Here is an 18,994-nt window from a genome sequence, read left to right as displayed (position 1 = left end):
CCATTCTATTTAGGACATAGCAAGAAAGCAGGTGATCACAAAGCCTCACAGGCATCAGGAATTCAGAGTTCAGTAGGTGAACTTGTCAGGAAACTGACCAAAACCCCTACTGATTCCAAACTGTACCACCACTGTCTTGTGAAAGAGCCCCGAACAACAGATGTCATGAGTAACCAAGCCAGATAACATGTCAGAAGAAAGATCCTTCTTTCCTGCTTCAGTCAGAGCAATGCTGAAGACATTCATACTGGCTAACTGCTTAGTGTCATGCACATTTCTAAGCAAGCTCTAAGCATTTCTAAGCCAGTGAGCCTATATAAAGGCAAACTACCACCTCAACTGAGTCCAAAATCTTAGGCACAGAATGATCTGAGCAGCCTGTGGCTCCAAAACTGCACTGATGAATTGCCTCTTCCTGTCAGCAGGAATGAGGCAGCCATCCATTTTTATTCTTTTTAGAAAAACCTCCAAATGCAAAGTTACTTTGATCAATCAGAACAAAGATTAAAAAAAAAATAAAATCAAGTCCAGTAGATGTTACAGTGTAGTGCTTTCTAAACGGAGAAAACAAAGGCAAAAATAACAAATAAAAAATAATCCTGGTAGCAGGACTGTAAAAAAGGATCTAGGGATTGTCATGGATCACACAGTGAGCAGGAGTCTAACACAAAGCCATTTTTTAAATGTCAAATCCATTCTACATTTGCCAAAGGCAAATGAAAAAAACCACAATTTTTCTGGTTTACTTGCACTAATGAGGACAGTGAAAAAAAGTGTGTATTTCAGGGCATCATATTTTTCATGGAACTTTGTCAACTTTTAGGTATCTGCTCTTCTCCAAACCAGAATGATAGAAAGTTTGAAAAAAATGTTAGGAGGAAAGAATGAACATAGAACACACTGATGAATCTCAAATGTGGGAAAGAACACTATAAACAGGACAAAAAGTTTTCCATAGTAATAATACAACTAATGGGTTTAATTTGTAGCCAAAATTATTTAGGTTTAGGGGGAAAAGAATAGGGGTTAAAAAGGCAGAGTAGTACTGTAACAGTCTAAGAATAGAGTGAAATTGCTTTAACTGTAGATTTTTCTTGAGAATGCTTTAGACAGACTTGATGATAATTCATCATATGGGTGTCTTATAAGGATGCGGCAGATATAACCCTGCACACTCTTCCAGGATAACATTTCTTCTAGACTGCTCTCTCTTGGAAAAAGTGACAAAGTCACATGTTAAAATAGTTTCAGCTTTTCTTAAGACGATGTGCTTGCTGAGTAATGATTATAGTACGTTGTTGTTTAACCTCAGCTGGCAACTAAGTACCACACATCATCTTGCTCACTCCCCTCCTCCCCCAGCAGCATGGGGAGGAGAATCAGGAAAAAAAAAAAAGAAAAGTAAAACTCAAGGGTTGAGATAAGAACAATTTAATAATTGAAATATAATAAAATGATAATAGTAATAACAATGAAAAGGGGAGAGGAGAAAAATCCAAAGGGAAGGGAAAACCCAAGTGATGGATGATACAATGGCTTGCCAGGCACTGACAGATGCCCAGCCAGTCCCTGAGCAGCAATCAACAGGCCCTGGCTGACCCTCCCCAGTTTATATAGACGCCACGCCATCCCATGGTATGGAATATCCCTTTGGCTAGTTCAGGTCAGCTGTCCCGGCTGTGTCCCCTCCCAATTTCTTGTGCCCCTCCAGCCCTCTCACTGGCAGGGTCTGAAAAACTGAAAAGTCCTTGACTTAGTATAAACATTACCCAGCAACAACTAAAAACATCAGTGTGTTATCAACACGGTTATCACACCAAATCCAAAACACACACTGCACCAGTGACTAAGAAGAAAATTAACTTTATCCCAGCCAAAACCAGGACACAGTGTTTGCAGGAGACACATGTTTTAATGAGTCAAAACTCTCTCATTTAATAAAGAAATTCTTTTTTCCATGAAGGCATTGAAAGATAGACAAACATTAATTCAAATGCCACAGAACAGAGAATGACAATACGACTGAGCTGTTTGCACTGTCACCATGCCATCATCACCAAGCACAGTGACTGAATAGCATTAGTTCAGAGATGAAGAACCAAAAAATAAAAAATAAACCAAATAACACAGATTAAAAAGGATCAGACCATGAAACGTATTCTGAAGAGTTAGCAACCTCTTTAGATTGAAGGATCGTATGCACATTCAATCAAGTCATGTAGTTTAAGTGTAATTTTACATTCTTCATGAAAGCAAAACTCTCACATTGCAACATCCACAAACATTGATTTCTAAAACAGTCTACCAATGCCATGGCACCCTAGCAGGCAATAAAGTGTCCTCAGCTATTGCCTTATTGAAATATTTTCTTACATAGCCTACAGAACTATGATATTCTCGAGAACTAAGCCTTCAGAAAACTCAAATTTTATTATTTCACAACTAGAAAATCCCACAGCAAGGCTACCAGTGGTGCCTTATTGAAAACACAACTGAACAATCCTTTGACCTCTTAATGTGTTCCTTACAGATCTCTGAATCTCACCTTGGTCCTTATCTTCAATGTAACCCTATCTTTTGGAAATCTAAAGGACCGCCTAACATTCCCTGATGCCGACCAGAGCTAGCAGTTAAGATCATTAATGAAATACTAAAAGGCATTAAATAATACTGTGATAAACAGAAAAAAAAATATCTATGTAAAATAGTACATAACATACATTTTCATCCAAGACAACCTGTCAGGGTAAAAGAAACAAAGATACAACTTCATCCTTTTGGGTGAAAGATGTTAGCCAGCACAAGAAGAAAAAAATACCGAGATTTTGGATAACTCCTGCTTGCTACGATTTATACAAGACTAGCCGCAATCTAACATTTAGCTTTGCTATTCAATGATAAATGCCCCAAAGGAATGTACTTGGGCTTAAGATGCTCCACACTGGCTTTGCTTTTTGCCACATGAAATTTATATGCTGCCGATTGCAAACTTTGCTCTGTATGCTATCCTGCCATGACTCAACCTGCCATCACCATTTCATTTTCTTTTTTCTCCCACCCCCTTTCAAAACTTTCAGTGTCAAGGAGAAAAACAAAATCAACATCCAAACCTGAACTCTTTTTAGTAATTTGGTAATTATTTTGGTAATTATTCCCAGACTTAGCTTTAAAGAAACATTCTTAACCTAAGACTAAGGTTTTATTCATAAAAACAAGAAAAAAACCCCAAACAACCTAAAGCATGACCTATCTGAATGCAGAGTTTCAGTCTCCTAGAGAATATGTATTCTTAACACGGAATCAAATATATAAATACTCTCTTCAGAGAAAGTACAAGCGGTCAGGTAAAATGTAAGGAAAAAATAAGGACAAGTTACTAAGATTATTTTTGTGGTGAATTTCATTTGCAAATGCTACTTGGTACTGATGTGCACAAGTTTTAATGGATATAAAATAGGCTTTCTAATGTAATGCAAAGCTTCCCAAAAAATCAATACAATGTTTATTTCAAGAATTTGCATCTACAGAAAGAAATCATAGGATTCATTTTAAAGATTCTAAAAACCCCACCACGAGCAGTAATGAATATTATATTCTTTACTCACTCCATCTGGCCAAGTTCTATAATACATTATATACATGGAATATTACTTCAGTTTAGAAATTTGTGTATTTCACATAATTTATTGTGCTATACCTTTCCTCATAATCCAAAAGCAAAAGGCTTTCCAAACTATAAAGATTCATGAATTCAGTCAGACAACTCATACAAGCAGCTTTCCACGAAGAGGCTATACAGGGTATGTTTATGGTCCAGTATTCCTCTCCTTCTACAGTGTAACTGGCTAATCTCATCTGCAAATATAAAACCAATCATTTCTATGACTCATCCTTTACGCTTCTCCAGACTTGCCTCCTGTCCAAGAGAACATCTTAACTTTCCAGTACCTTCTTGTTCATATCTAACTATTTGAATTAGTTTTAAGTGTCTTTCAATATTTTTTTCCTTGAGAAAGCTGCTTCTTTTGTCACTGAAAAAAACACTGATTCTATTAGCCACCAAGAACTAGAATAATCTTGAAATGAGCCTCTCAGATACAAACCACATCCAGACCACAGAAATAACCTTTCTCAGCTATCTACAGAGCTACTGCTTTCACCTGGACTTGATCATACACACTATTGTCTCAAATGCTCCCTCACCCTGCTCTCCACCCACGCATTAAGGAATGCTGTCGCTAAAACTCTGTTCATTTATCTTTTCCTTTTCTGGTTCTCATGCACACATACTAAAATACTGGGAAACCCGAGTACTAAACTCAGTGTAAAACGTGGCACTGCAAGGCTTACACAAAGTCTCACCACTTACCCCCATGCAATAACCTTGTCCTTCAGCCTAATTCTCCTCTGGTGTGATGAGTGCAAAATCTAGACAACATGTGAAGCGTCATCTTTCATATGATTTATTTTTTAATTAACCAGTTTGCAGCTCCCACTTCTCTGGCAACTGTCCATACAACCAGCCCACAGGTTACCATACATGAAAACAATTGTCATATTTCTGTTCTAGCTGGACCACTGTGCAGTGTAAAAAATCAATGGGTCTAGAATAAATAGGTGAGGGTTCTGCAGGCTACTTAAAGGAAAGAAGCATCTTTAGAAAGGGCACCCTGGGAAATTTCAGCTGTATCTACTGGCTGGCTATGAACAACAGAAGCAAGTTTAAGTTAACACTGGCTTTCAATAGGAACATAAAACTCATAAAATGCTACGGGCAAAACTTCTTTCTTTATCTGTGCACTATGAATTGGCCTCACCATACAAAGGAAGATCAATGATATGCTCCCCGTAGACAGTTCAGTCTCCACTTACTGTCACAGAAACTCTGAACTTCTCCTTGTAAAGTTAGCTAAGCTAGCTGCTTTGTTTTCTTAAAGTCAAGTCTAAGATTACAGAAAGACAGCCAGTGAGTGTACTGTACTGCTGACTGGGTTAGCTGCATTAGACACATTCTTTAACTGTTGCGCAGATCTTTGGTAACAGCCTTAATACCCTTGATTTGTGTGCCTGCTCTGTCAGGTCTTCTTCAAAGTAAGTGCTTTCTAGGTATGCCTACACTAGCAACGTGGCACAACAGAATGATGGAGAGTACTAGATGTTCACACTACATGTACTTTGTTGAAGCTATTCCAAATGTACCCTGGAGTAGCTTTAGTCTGTTTTCATGAACTCAAGAGCCATTCGCAACTACAGCACCTTAGGCTTGTTGCTGGAGCACATCTTTCAGTTTATCTTCATCCAAAAGGAATCATGCTGTTCTTCTCCAGCCCATAAAGTCATTACGTAAGACTGTAGCACTTTCTGGCCATTAAGATATGCCTACTCTTCTGGAATACCTCGGCTGCTGAAGAAAGCCAGAAAGTAGTCTGGAGAAACAGAATCTGTTGGGATATAACCCAGTAAACAGTTGTTTTTTGGTTTTTTTTTTTGTCAAAACAGTTTTCTGATTTACTACTTTACTAGGCATCACACAGTTGCAATAGCAGTGCACAGGGACACTGGAGATAGGAAGAAGCAGTTGGAAAGGAGATGGGGAGGAAGACTGTTTTTATCATTGAGAGTATGACCTTAAACATCAACTACTGCTAAGTGGAGGGGGAAGAAAAAAAAAAAAATAAAAAGATGCATTGGAGACTTAAATATACTTACACATGTACGTTGCTGACTTTTCAGTAGTAACATCCACATCTGTTTTTGCAGGTACTACAAAACTTCCCCCAGCTCACAGTTTTATTTTTGGTATATTAATGAACAAAGTTCTGTCATCTCCTGTTCTATAGTGACCGATGTGAGTAGCTGTTTTGTTGTTTCTTCTTTACTCTGTTCAAGAATTCTGATCCTTTTTCATAATTTCAAACAACTCTTATGCAAAATTGTGAGAGTCCATTTAGAGAGCTTGTTGACTTAAACATGTTTTTAAAAAAGTGGGTAGATTCAGTTTTGATATAAGGAAGAAATTCTTCACTGTGAGGGTCGTGAGGCACTGGCACGGGTTGCCCAGAGCAGCTGTGGATGCCCCATCCCTGGGAGTGTCCAAGGCCAGGCTGGATGGGGCTTGGAGCAACCTGGTCTGGTGGGAGGTGTCCCTGCCCATGGCAGGGGGAGTGGAACTGGGTGATCTTTAAGGTCCCTCCCAACCCACACCGTTCTGTGATTCTATGATTCAGTCTAAAAATTTACTTCTTCACGTTCATGCCTACTTTAGAAACATCACATAAAAGAATTTTTTAAAAGGTCTCACAGTATGAGGCTAAGCTATAAAAAAATACAAGGCTGCATAAGCATACATGCAATTTATGCTAAATGATGCTTTCTAATATTGCAGCATTAATACTGTTTTATTAGATTATCCTATTGCCTATTCTCATCAGATACCTGTCAGCACTCTCATTTTCATAAAGAATAATCCTCTAACAGTGCACAACACAATCTCACTGATAGCAGCAGCTGCAGTGTACTGATAGCCTCCGTGCTGTGGAGCCCCACCAGCTCAGTCTTACAGCATATCTTTGCTAAGCAACTCCCAAGAACTGCCTCCTGTTTGAAAGAAAGGAGACTCACATGTCAGGAGCTCTATTTCGTTCGCAGTATTAAAGTAATATACTGCACCTGCCAGCAAGGATTCAGTTGTGCTTACTCTCTATTGCTGTAACGCTGCCTTCCTCCAGAGCCTCCTTTCCGGCTTAAAGTTCCTGGTAAAGAAAGCTTTCCTTTAATAACTGCGCTGCAGTAAACCAAAAGAATTAAGTGATTTAATTTAGAAATCTATTACTTTGTATGTTACGAAATATTTTTGTGATTGTATTATATTTCCTAGAAGGGAATGACTTATTCTAGTACACACATAAATATGTATGTAAACATACAAGCATATTGGCGTAAATATGCACTTTCAACTGGAAATCAAGGAAATACACTCAAAGTTAAACCTATCACCAGATCTGGGATTGACAAAAAAATATCCCACCCTTCACTGTCAGGAAAAAAAAAAAGAATTGCAGTCATATGAAACGATTTTAATTTTTAGTCCCGGTTAACTGTAAGACCAGATCAATGATACTACCTGAGGTTATCCAGAACCCATGAGATCTGTAAGGAACTCAAGTACTTGTGTATTTACAGGACGCTGTATTTACAATGCTTCTCACAGCATTCCCAGTTAAAGACAAATTTTTCCTCAAATACACTATGCAAAGGTAGCGAACGTAAACAGCTTTTGCAAAAGTAAAATAGGAAAGAGAATAGACAAATACATGTATGGGTGAGCATCTATACAACAGGAAAGGTAAGTTATGAGTCAGAAAAAAGTGAAGATAATCAAGAACAAGTAACAAAAATAGCAAGCAGCCAAAATACAAACAAACTCAGAAACAGTGATACAAAAATAAGTTTGAACAAAAATAACTGGATGTTGAACTTCAGTCAGATCTGTTTCTCTGAGACTGTCTTGTGGGAACAGTCATATAATGGGCTATTTCCAGGCCTCTCTAATCCATTTGAGGTCACATCTAGTTTGCAAGTTAATTTGTTTCTGGCATTTCTTAACTTTTGACTCAGCAATCACCTTTTTAAAATTCATTCTGTTCAGATTAATAAATGGTAAACAGCAACAATCATCTGCATAATGAATTATAAGGCCTTTCACCAAAGATAAACTGTGGAGTCAGAAGAGAGAATATTTTAATTCACAGCAACAAGATTTATCACTTGATCTAAAAGACTAGGTAGCTGCAGCAGAGAATGACCCCTCTGTTCTGTTGAACCAAAACCACAGACTGAGTGTGGGACACCTTCCACTCATCCCAGAAAATGAACAATGCACTTAGCCAAGCTGATGAAAAGCATGGAAACCAGAAATTCTGTAAATTCTGTATTCTACTTTTGCCTCCAAAAAGGAGTAAGATTTACTACTGTCAGACAACATCCAGACCACATACCTTCTGGAAGGCAGTATAGTCAAACAGAAGAGCCAGGACACACTAGAAATCTTGGGTTTATTTGCACATTAGTACTGATGTACCCTATTCTGGCTTCCGAATTACTCTCAGTCTCTTCCATCTCTCTCAGAAATACACATACATATGCCACCTATTCCTCTTGTTTTCCCTAATTAGCCCACTTAAGGCCCATGTCCACCTCTACTCTCTCCTGTACACAAGTCTCTTGACCCAAGCCCCAGCGTTCACCCCACTGGTACTATACAACCCCCAGAACTGTTAAATGGAAACTGGGACTTCAACGTGTCTGTGTAGAAAAAGGATAATGCTGTGCTCTCTGCCACTGCCAGTGGGTATTTCTCTGCTCCTCCAGAATATTTTCTCAGATACTAAATGTGCAGCACTCCTTATAAAAATTGTTACATTATTTTTAAATTAATTAGCATTTATCCAAATTACTTTTCAAAAGGTTTACAGCCTTAGCTGTTTCCAAACTAGTACATTTCTTCCAGGCATCCATAGCTATAATGGTACCCAGTCATCCATCTCTGGATATGCCTTCACAGAAATCTCCAAGGTGGCACAGAAGTAATCGTTCCTGGAAGCAGTACATCCAAATGACCTGGCACTCCGCTCACACTCATAAACCTTTCATCTCAACAGTGCCCACTAACGAAGCTGCGATGCTTCTGATACCCCAGATAGCTCATTCAGAACAGGCTTGGCTGTTTCTGCAGAACACCGCGTGTGCTTTCTTGCCCAGAGCTCCACATCCAGGCCTAGCATGCCAGAGGCTTCCTACGTTGCGGGAACGATTGGAATTTGGAGAGCTTTGTGGACTGAAATAAATTGTACTCATGTGCACATAGCCATTTTCAGAGTTTAAGATTATACCAAGTCGTAGTGGAGAGAAGTGAGGCTGAAAAAGATACCTTTCTAATGCCAGAAAAATGCACCTGTCAAATATTATATTTCTAATCCAAGGCAGAAGGAGTTTTTGAGAGTTTACACCAGCATTTAGGTACTGGCAAAGTCATTCTCTCCTCCATTAATCTTGTTCTCAGCAAGACATGAATTGTTTACACTCAAACTTCATAAAGAAAAACATTTTGAGGTACATGACTAAATCTGGTGATGATACCAAATTATACAGGATAAAACAATTGAGGATGAACTGTGACAAACTCAATACAGGCATGATGAGATGCGATGAGATGGCAAAAGAAGGATAAATGAAATTAGGCGTAGGTATATTTAAAATGATGAAGACAACAAAACCCTTATGTCCCATATGTAGCCATAATGTCTGTGAAGACAATCACAGTTTCCTAAATGCAATGCCTGGTAATGGTCAGTTCAAAAGGATCAAGAGTGAGATCTTGAGGCCACACTCAAAGCTAAAGATAGAGTAAAGAAGGAAGTTCCATGTGAGGAGATACTAAGAAGGCACAGAGTATGAAACAGAATTTCACTGTGATACTATATACACTGAAGTTCCTGTCTCTACTATCTTCAAACAATGTAACTGACCTGAAAAACATCTACAGACAGCTAGTAAGGCTGACCAAATAGAGAACGGTGTTCATAGTATAAGACGCTATGTAAGCTGGTATTCAATTTGGAAGAAACAGTTCAGGAATGTATGATAGATGCTTACTGATTCTTAACTGATACCAAAAAGGAGAACAGAAATCTTCCAACAGAGTAAGTAGGGGACACCAAATTAAATTAAGAGGAAGCAGGTTCCAAATACAGAAAAGGAAGTGGTTCTTCAAACACGAAGATAAATGTCATAATTCCTCACCACAGGATATTGCAGATGCTCAAAGTTTACATGAATTCAAGGGAAAACTGCATTCACTAATGGGATGGAAGTCCACCGAAGGCTACTAAATTCACTGAAAACACATCTGGTGAGATCACAGTCTCAAATAATTGGAGGCAGGGAAAGTACATGGGGAGAAGCACTTACTTACTTTGTCCTTATGCTTTTCCCTGGGCACCACTTCTGGCTATCATTAGAAGCAGGATGCTGAGCCTGATGAACTTTTAATCTCACCAAATGGGTATGTGTAAGTAAATTAAACAGTGATACAGCTTGGGACCTGGAACTTGGTCATCTATATCATTAAAATGATAGACCCCAGCTGTGAAGGTCTCTTGCAGACATTTCAATAAGTCTAGTTAGCACTTCCCCATATAATTCCCAGGAACAGTTCAAAAGTTAGCATAGGCTAGGGACTATTCCCAACAGGCAGTTTTGATTAAGCCTGTTTCAAAGGGCAAGAGAGTTAAGCAGTATGAGGATGGCCAGATCAAGCCAAATACTACAGAACTACAGGATAAGCCCTGGTAATGTTTAGCTTATTAGGATAAATGCCGATGTGACTACTTTTATTACAGGTAGAGACTTCCTGTAGAGTTAACAATGTGCTTTTCCTTTTCCCCTAGAATACCTGTGTGCAGGTGCCTCTGTGTTCATATATGATCTGCTTGGTAATAAAAAAAAAAAAAATCTGTCAAAAATGCTTGCCTATTTATTGAGATGTCTGTCTTGTAAATAATTAACCTCATATGACTTCATGAAAAAAAATCTGAAGTGCTACTCACAATATCAGAGCACAGCAATCATACAAGCAAAGCAAAGAAAAACATTCCCCCCAGCTCCAAAGCTTAAAAGGTGCAGATAGGTAGCTAAATGGTTACAAGATGGGAAACAAAACTCTAATACTTCCCTATGTATCATTAGGGTACAAGTACGAAAAAAACTCAGTTCACATTTACACCCACCTGGTAAAGCACCCAGTCTTCACTGCATGAAGTAAGTTTTAAAGAACTTCAGAAAATCTTGCCCCACCACAATAAAGTATCTGTATTGATGATTAGCAAAGGTAAGGAGCCACATTTCCAGCACAGTGGCAGTGACTCACCACCATCCAAACAAACTAGGGAACTGGACCCTTAGTCTAAAATGTAAAAAGTGTGTTCTTCCATTACTCCAAAAACCATTCAGACTAACAGGTCCGTATATGCAGTGGCCACAGTTACATCAATATTTGCAGCTTACTGATTTTAATCTTCTAATCCTTTTTTTAGATTGAAGCATTTCTAGCAGAATCTACAGCTGACAAATAGAAGCACTGTACTAATACACAGGAGGGTTACTGCTTCTCTTAATTATAATTTGTTAGTATATTTAATTACAGACCTTTGAGGTTCATAACTCTCTTCTATCCATGAGTAATAGCTTCTATTTTTCAAGTAGATTGGAAGCTTCCCCAGTACTTGAGGTGTCTTATGTGTGGACCGGTTTCATCACTGAGATTTATGGTACAGAATTCAAAATATTAGAAAGGCTAAATAATGACTAACTTCAACTAGCACCTTAGAAATAAAGCTGATTCCTTCTTCATTTATTTATGCTTAATTTAAGAAGAGCACACTGAAGATTGTGAAATAAAAGACTACACCTGGGGACAAACTGGAATTTTATAGCCTTGTGAGTTCAGAATGGATGGAAGACAGAGGAGTATTTTATTAGGTGTGATAGGATGAAGTAGAAAATGTTGAACCTCCAGGAAACTTTCTTGACACTAAGATCTATTAAGAATTTTCTTCTAAAGGAAACAGAGGAAGCCCTAGTTCCTGGGATAATTCAAACTGTACTTCACAAAATAGTAAATATATACAAAGAACATCCTGCATTTAGAAGAAAATGAAGCAGATGACAATTTTTTCTACATTTAGGCTGTACAAGCCCCAGAGTCCTCCTCTCTTCTCACATGTAAACACAGTCAAAAACACAATCAAAACATACAAAAAGTAAAGATAAAAGGAAGAAACTCTGGAAATAAGGAATGACTATCATTACGGTTTTACTCTCAGTTTTTCTTAGTCCAATAAATATAACTTTATTTATATCCTTTTACTGAGAAATATCCATCAGAGAATTACAGTAAAAGAACGACTTCCCAAAGAACAAGTGTTTACAAGTGCATATCACAGCTCCAACAACATATACTGCTCAATAGCTCAGCTCCAATGACATCCAGTTTTAAAATCCTCTATGCCAAATGTGAGATGGGAGGGGAATAAGCTTTATAAAAGAAAGCAACAAGTCAAGGAGAATTGCAGTTGAAGAGTTCCTCTCCAGAGCACAGCCATCCTCCAACACTATTACAAATTCTGAGTCTTCCGAGATATTGACTAGTACGGAATCTAGTCTATATAACAGCATACTTTACTTGTCTCTCTGAGTTCAAACAGAGACAGGGATCATATACTAGTATTTTGAAGCAGCTAAGCAAGGCAAGGAATTTAGGTTTCCCAGCTCTGTGAAATCACTTTTATCTATCAGTGACAATCCAGTCATGTTTGCTCAGCTATAATTAACATGTAAATGTGTTGAAAAGAAAGAAGAAAACAAATACACAGAAGGCTGCAACAATGAAAAAAAAAAGATTGCCCTTGTGAATAAAACTGCATTTAGAAGATAGATGCAGGGATAAACTTCAGCTATGGGAATTGATACAGCTGAGGTGAATGGAGCTGTGATCAGACAACTCAACAGCTTCCTGCCAGTTTTCATACTAACAAATTTTAAGATTCTCCCTTTTTTGATACTTGACAAATTTTGAGGACACCATCAGGTTTCATTTATGTTGAACAGTCTATTTTGTAACTATTTGTATTGGAAAATGAACTGTTCCATAGGATTTCAGCAAACCTAAGCTAAAATCATACCAGAGATTGCATATGCATCCATCATCCGAGCAACCACACACAATGCTACCAAACAAGCATTCCGTGACAGCTCCTGTGAGGAAGACAGCATCAGCTGACAGGTGATGAGATATTTAAGCAAGGGCATGGGTCACCGCCAGATGTGATGCTCCAAAACAAGAGTACAAATGTATATACACATTAAAATACAGATTAAAAAAATCTGCCTATAACATATTCTGGTGAACAATGTTAGTCCATACTGCCAATTAAAAGTAAGCATTAAATGTTCACATCTCACCCCTGCCAATATTTGGAAAAAACCCCAAACCAAAACAAAAACTCAACCCCCTCAAACTATTATCACTTTTTATTGTTCTCTTTTTTTACATTTACTTATAATGTGATCACACATGCCAGATCGGAAAAAATATCACATTCATGTTCCCTGTCCATAAAATTATAGGATAATTGAGGCTGGACTTGACCTTAGGAGTTCTCTAATCCAACCTCCTGCTCAAAGCAGGGCTCAGCTATGGAGTCAGGCCAGGTTGCTTGTGGCTGCTCTTGAAAACTTAAAGAAAAAAGGCTGCAGAACCGCTGCAGGCAACCTCTTCCAGAGCTTTGCTGTCCTATCACAGAAAAGTATTAACTGGGCATTAAAAACAAACACAGATGTATGTTGAAAAAGAAACTGTCTTGCTGTTCTTTGTGCTTATCCAATTAGAAATCAGTCCAAGTGATACCTTGCATAACTTTGATACTATTAACAGAAAATGGTAAAAACATTTAAGATAATCTGATCTCCAGTATTTTCATGAGGCAAGCCTTTCTTTAGTTTATTTCCTTTTCTGTAACTAGGATAAAAAGTGCAGACCACTACAAGAGGAAATTACTTCCATAATAAACAATACTATTAAAATTAAAACCCCTTTCCTAATGGCTACACACATCTTCCTTGCTGCACTTTCAGGACATTGCTTCGCACGCACAACAGACACAGCAAATACAACATTCCCTTCCTCTTTGCAGCAGTGTTATGTATTTAAAGATTGTTTACATATTTTGTTTCAGCTGACTCTACACTAAGTAATCTTCATTCATGCAATCCTTCCTCAAAGGTTATGTGTTTGTGAGTGCAATCATTCTCAGTGCTCTTCTTACAAAAGCCTTTAAGTTGAAGCCTTACCAATACCAAATAGCACAGGACTATTTAGTTAGTGGTGCAGACAATATTTGACTTTAAAATGTCTTAGTAAGAGTCTTTCACTTGCAGCTGCCTGACTTCATTTAGCTGTGTTTAGCTTCTGATCCAAATAATCCTCAGATTTTAAATTTGGGTTTTTTTCAGCTCAGATATTTTTTTCCCCTACAGGTAGTTCCCTGCACTTGTTCCTTCTGCATTGGATTCTATTTTTTTGAGTCTACATCTCTGATTTGCCAAGAACATTCCAGATTTTAAACCTTTCTTCCAGTTATTATCAGTCCCTCCTGACCTCCTATTAACATAAAGTGTAATACTCACACTTTCTATCCGATACTGTAAAATTACAATTCTGAACTGTATTAGAATGAGGATGGATCCAGATGATATAGTCTGCCTTCCTGGCAGCAAACCAAGTAAAACTACTCTCAGCATATGCTTTTTCAGTCATACTGTAGAAGGGTAGATCAATGTTTTTCTTGCAGCTATAAGACAATCGTATAAGACAATATCATTATTTAAGAAACATAAAGAAAATAGAATACAAAGGAGAATTAATGAAAGTGTATTTCCCGTGGAAGGAAAACTTGCAGCATAACACATGCATACACGGTCTGTAACTTCTCTTACTACTACTGGCTTCTGTAAGAGCGAACCAAGTTCAACCAAGACCAAAAAAAGGAGGAAGACAGAACAAGACTTCTGGATTCCTCAAGGAAAACCAGTGTGGCAAAGAAACCTTTAAACAGCTTAAAACAATCTGCTTCAATAGTTTAAATTACAAATGCCTCCTGTATCTTTAATTTACATATGATCACTCATTTTTGCCTCCAGTGCCTACGACTCCCTCACGTCTCCAGAGCTTGTTCTGCCAAAGTAGAATATAGTACAATAAAAGACAAAGTCAACTAGTCTGATTTGGTGAACCGAGAGGTGTAAGGCTGAGTTGGTTTCAAGTATTCAGTCCTATGGAATGATATAGTCACCATAACAAAAATACAGGATTTTTCATGTGAATGTACTTCTGCACAGGGTTTGGAATGGCAACTACCTCATGTTTAGGCAGCTGTGTTCCACTCTAAGCGATATGCAAAACAGAGTGTGCATATTAAGGAACAAGACAGTGTTTGCAAGATTATGCAGAATATTTTGGTATTAGGAAAAATCAGATTTTAATTTCCACGCTTTTTAATTGTGTTTGTTACACACACATTACTACAACTATTTTATTTTGTGACACGATGTTAAAATGTAAAGCTGTTGATATGTTTTTAATACTGGATTTCAGTAGCTGGAAACAGCATTGTTGCTCTTCAATAATTATTTGAATTAAGGCTAAACTGAGTAACTGGTAAAGCCCAGGCTATGACCTACTTCCCATAATCTTGAAACAGTCTTTCCTTACAAATCATGATGCGTAGCTTTTGATGAGACTGTCCCAAATTAATTTTGAGTGATCATTGGTAAATACAGATCCTTCCACTCATATATTTCCCTTTATTTGAAGGACAGTTGAATACATTATTAATAGTTACACTGGAAATACTTTTAAATGGGATCCTGTAACTAACTCCTGAAGTTACAAGACAAAAAAAAAAAAAAAAAAAGTCTCAGTGTGCTGACTCAACTTAAGAAAAATGCTACTACCAATGGTTGGGTCATTTTATTTCTGCCTTAAAATAAGGGAAATCAAGCAAAAAGAGTGGCAGCAACAGCTGGAATCATGTGCCTGTGTCCAAACACAATCTATTCATAAAACTCTAGGAAAGCACAGCACAGCTGCAGAGCAATTATGAAGAAAAAAAAAAAAAAAGAAAAAAGAAGAAAAAATTCACAAGCCCTTCATAACTGATGAATAATGATGCCACCAAGGAAATAAGATCTGTCATGGAGTTAGAAACACTCAAGCTTAACAAGTGCTTTTTTAAAGAGGCTCAATCTTCACATTATAAATCTTAGTTGCTATGGATGCTGGTTTTCTACTTCTTATACTTCCTCCTTCCTGAGTACTGGAATACTTCCTCCTAAAAAACTCTCTGCAATTTAAATGTGCTTAAATTTTTATTAATCCATAGCATGCTTTCTTTAAATTATGAACAGGGGAAAGCTGGCTGACACTTCGAAAGAAGTATGGTGGGTAGGTGCATATATCCATGTCCAAAGCAGCCTAACTCACAAATACATTGCACTTTTTTTAAGATTCAGAAGCTGCCACCTACTCTCCATTTTATTCAGTCTGAATATTGCCAGAATAGCAGTATCTGTCATTCTTCATATTTACGTTATACAAGTTCAGCAGAAATGTTTGTGCACCTTTTTCACACAGTGAGCTGAAGCACAGAGTAACTATCCATGATACAAGGAAAGACTCTTAATCTAGGTTGCCTAATCCATATCAGCTAAAACTAGTGAAAAAGCAGTAACCAGCCAGTAACATGGTTAGGAGCTGAAGTTTCAAACATAAACTATCACCATTGTTATTTTAATTCCTATCAGGCAAGCTAAGAACAGGCTCTTCCTTCCACTTGTCCCTCAAAACAGACTTGCATTGGATGACATGTGAATACCGACTGGTCTGAAGCCACACAAGGTTAGGTTGCATCACCTAGAGCGAATGCCCAGGCTGGTGTTCTGTGAGCCAAGACAGCCTTACACAGGGCCAGTTAAATTCCCATTTTAAAGCACAAATTTGGAACTGTATCTGGAGACTGCAAAGCATCTGCAATTAGGACAAACTCCTTCAAGTTCCATTTCTGATGCTCACTGGTTAAGAACAAGGAAAGGCTTCTCCTAGAATTTATACTCCAAAACTTTTTAAGGCTGTCGAGAGACTAAGAGTGTTTTTAGGGCAACATGCCAGTCCATCAGGCAAAGGGACTGAACTTCTAGTCTGAGGAAGAGGTAAATGCACCTGCATTCAAGCTTTGGCATTTGCAGTGAAGTCAATTTACTCTGAGTCAGGTGTGTGCAGGAGACAAAACTCACGTTAACTACTGCATAGGTACACAGAAGTATATAAATGAAAACTAAGCTTTTTAGATTAGCGGTCAGTTATGCTGTAGCAACTGTTAAATTTTGTTATTGCAGTAAATTTATGTTCTTAGGAAAAAAGTGTGTAAAACATTTAGTATCAATATGTATAATCAACAGTGTAAGTTTCTATAAAAGTGCACTTTTAATGCATAAAAGCAATAATTAAGTACTAGAAATACCCACACACCATTTCATCATACATTTCATGCTAAATAAATAAACATTTACTAGTTACCATAAAAATAAGAGCAGTAAACACTACTGGACTCCAATGGTTATGGTTCTGTTAGATTTCATTATTATATCTTTAAGAAAAAAAGGTTCTAAAAGAAGCACTGATGACACTGATTAACACACATAAAAACCTAGTTCTTAAGCTTTTCAAGACTCATTTACATAGCAAAAACTTATGAATTGTATTCATGAAAGACTTAAGGAAGACCTTCAGAACAAAGCTCTACTTGGTTCACCATGAATCACATAGTTAAACCAAAAAAATTAATAACACAAACAGAGTAATTTACCTTTTCACCTTCTTTACCTCTGCTACCCACAAAGCCACGTTCACCCTGGAACACAATAAAATAAAATAAAAATCTCAAAAATAACATTCCTCAAATTATAGCATTCTTTAAAATAGTTTTATTGCACTGAATTTTTATTATGGGATTATAACAGAAGAAATAATTTTGATACTGATTCTTTCATTCGAAAAGGTGTGAACCTCTACAAAAAAATGACACTGCTTTCTATATTTTTGTCAATTAACAGTACTCAATCATTTGTCCATTCAGCCTAAGGGATTCTCTCCACTTTAAATATTCTGAATTACTCATTTGTGTTAAACTTGCTCATTACAGTCCAGCTATTCTTCTGCAGAACAGGTTTTAATTCTTATTAATGCCTTCATTTTAAATTCTAAATATGACCAGTTGGCTGTGAAGGCCTCCAAAATCCAAGACAATTGAGAAAAATATGCAGATACAATTTATGTAAAGAAAACTCATTCCTTTCACTTTGAAAGCCACATCCAATTACCCAAGTATTTAAAAAACAAACAAACAAAAAAAACCAACAGAAGAGGTGAATTTTCAAACATTCAAGATCAGCTTGTTTCAGCAGTCTGAATTCTTTATTTGATGATATTTCAATAAAAAAACCTGTTATAATGCTTTTCAAAATAACTTTCCCTCAGAAACAAAAATCTTACTGTACAATCTTACTATATTAATGTCTTTGTCAAAAAGTTTGCACCCTGTCTATATTATAACAAGAATGACACTTGGTTTAGAACTTTATTAATGTATACTTGTATGTTTTGTGAGACATTCAGCAGACATACAGCCAAAATTGTATACTTGTAACAAAAACTCTCATAAAAGCCCCCAAACAGTCTTTTTCTCCCCCAAATTATCTAGCAGGAGATAGTTTGCATCTTTGCCAGTCTGTAGGATTCAGTCTCACTGCCTCAGTACAACATACATGATTTTTACAGGTCAAAGATGAAAAGACTGGAAAATTTCCAAAATAAAGCATATGGCATTTTCCAAATTACTTAAAAAAAATTAGAATGAGCAATGTCTAAATAGTCTTTCACCCTTCAGAAAGTGTAACTTCCTTATATAGAAGTCTACGTTTTATATGAGGTTAACTAGAACAGCAGGCTACAACTTGAATTTCTAGCAGTGTTTTGTCAAGTCCTTCAACTGATACAGCATCATGTACTACATATCTGGTAATTAAATTCAAAGCTTTGGAGATTTGCAGATGTATAGATTACCAGATAGTTCTGGACTTTTCATTAACCATCTGCACTGGCTGCTTTTTGTTTGTTTATTTTGGCTATCAGCAGCTTAGGCGTCAGTTTTACAGGCAGGCCCAAGACAAGCACGCAAAATGTGGTCTAGTGAAATAACCTCTCACATGTCCTCACCTACACATAATTTCTGAATGTATGCAACTTCTGTTCTGCTTATCTCTTTTCCCTTTCTCACAAAAGGTTGGACCAGTTGTTCTTTTGAGGTCTCCTCCAGTCTGG

General features: G+C 37.3%; 1 protein-coding gene across 3 annotated transcripts in view; it reads right to left on the bottom strand.

Annotated features, from left to right (window-relative positions):
* Positions 1 to 18,994, bottom strand: part of COL19A1 (collagen type XIX alpha 1 chain) — a 203,092-nt gene that overhangs the window by 115,180 nt on the left and 68,918 nt on the right. For all 3 annotated transcript variants that reach the window (XM_037392293.1, XM_037392291.1, XM_037392292.1), the window contains one exon: positions 17,481 to 17,525. In XM_037392293.1, the coding sequence (XP_037248190.1) occupies positions 17,481 to 17,525 (45 nt within the window). The remainder of the gene's footprint in view (positions 1 to 17,480; positions 17,526 to 18,994) is intronic.

The sequence above is a fragment of the Falco rusticolus genome, chromosome 6 (assembly GCF_015220075.1).
Source record: "Falco rusticolus isolate bFalRus1 chromosome 6, bFalRus1.pri, whole genome shotgun sequence".
In the NCBI taxonomy this organism is placed as follows: Eukaryota; Metazoa; Chordata; class Aves; order Falconiformes; family Falconidae; genus Falco; species Falco rusticolus.
Note: the sequence above shows the minus strand (reverse complement) of the source record. Positions and strands in the feature narration are given on the sequence as shown.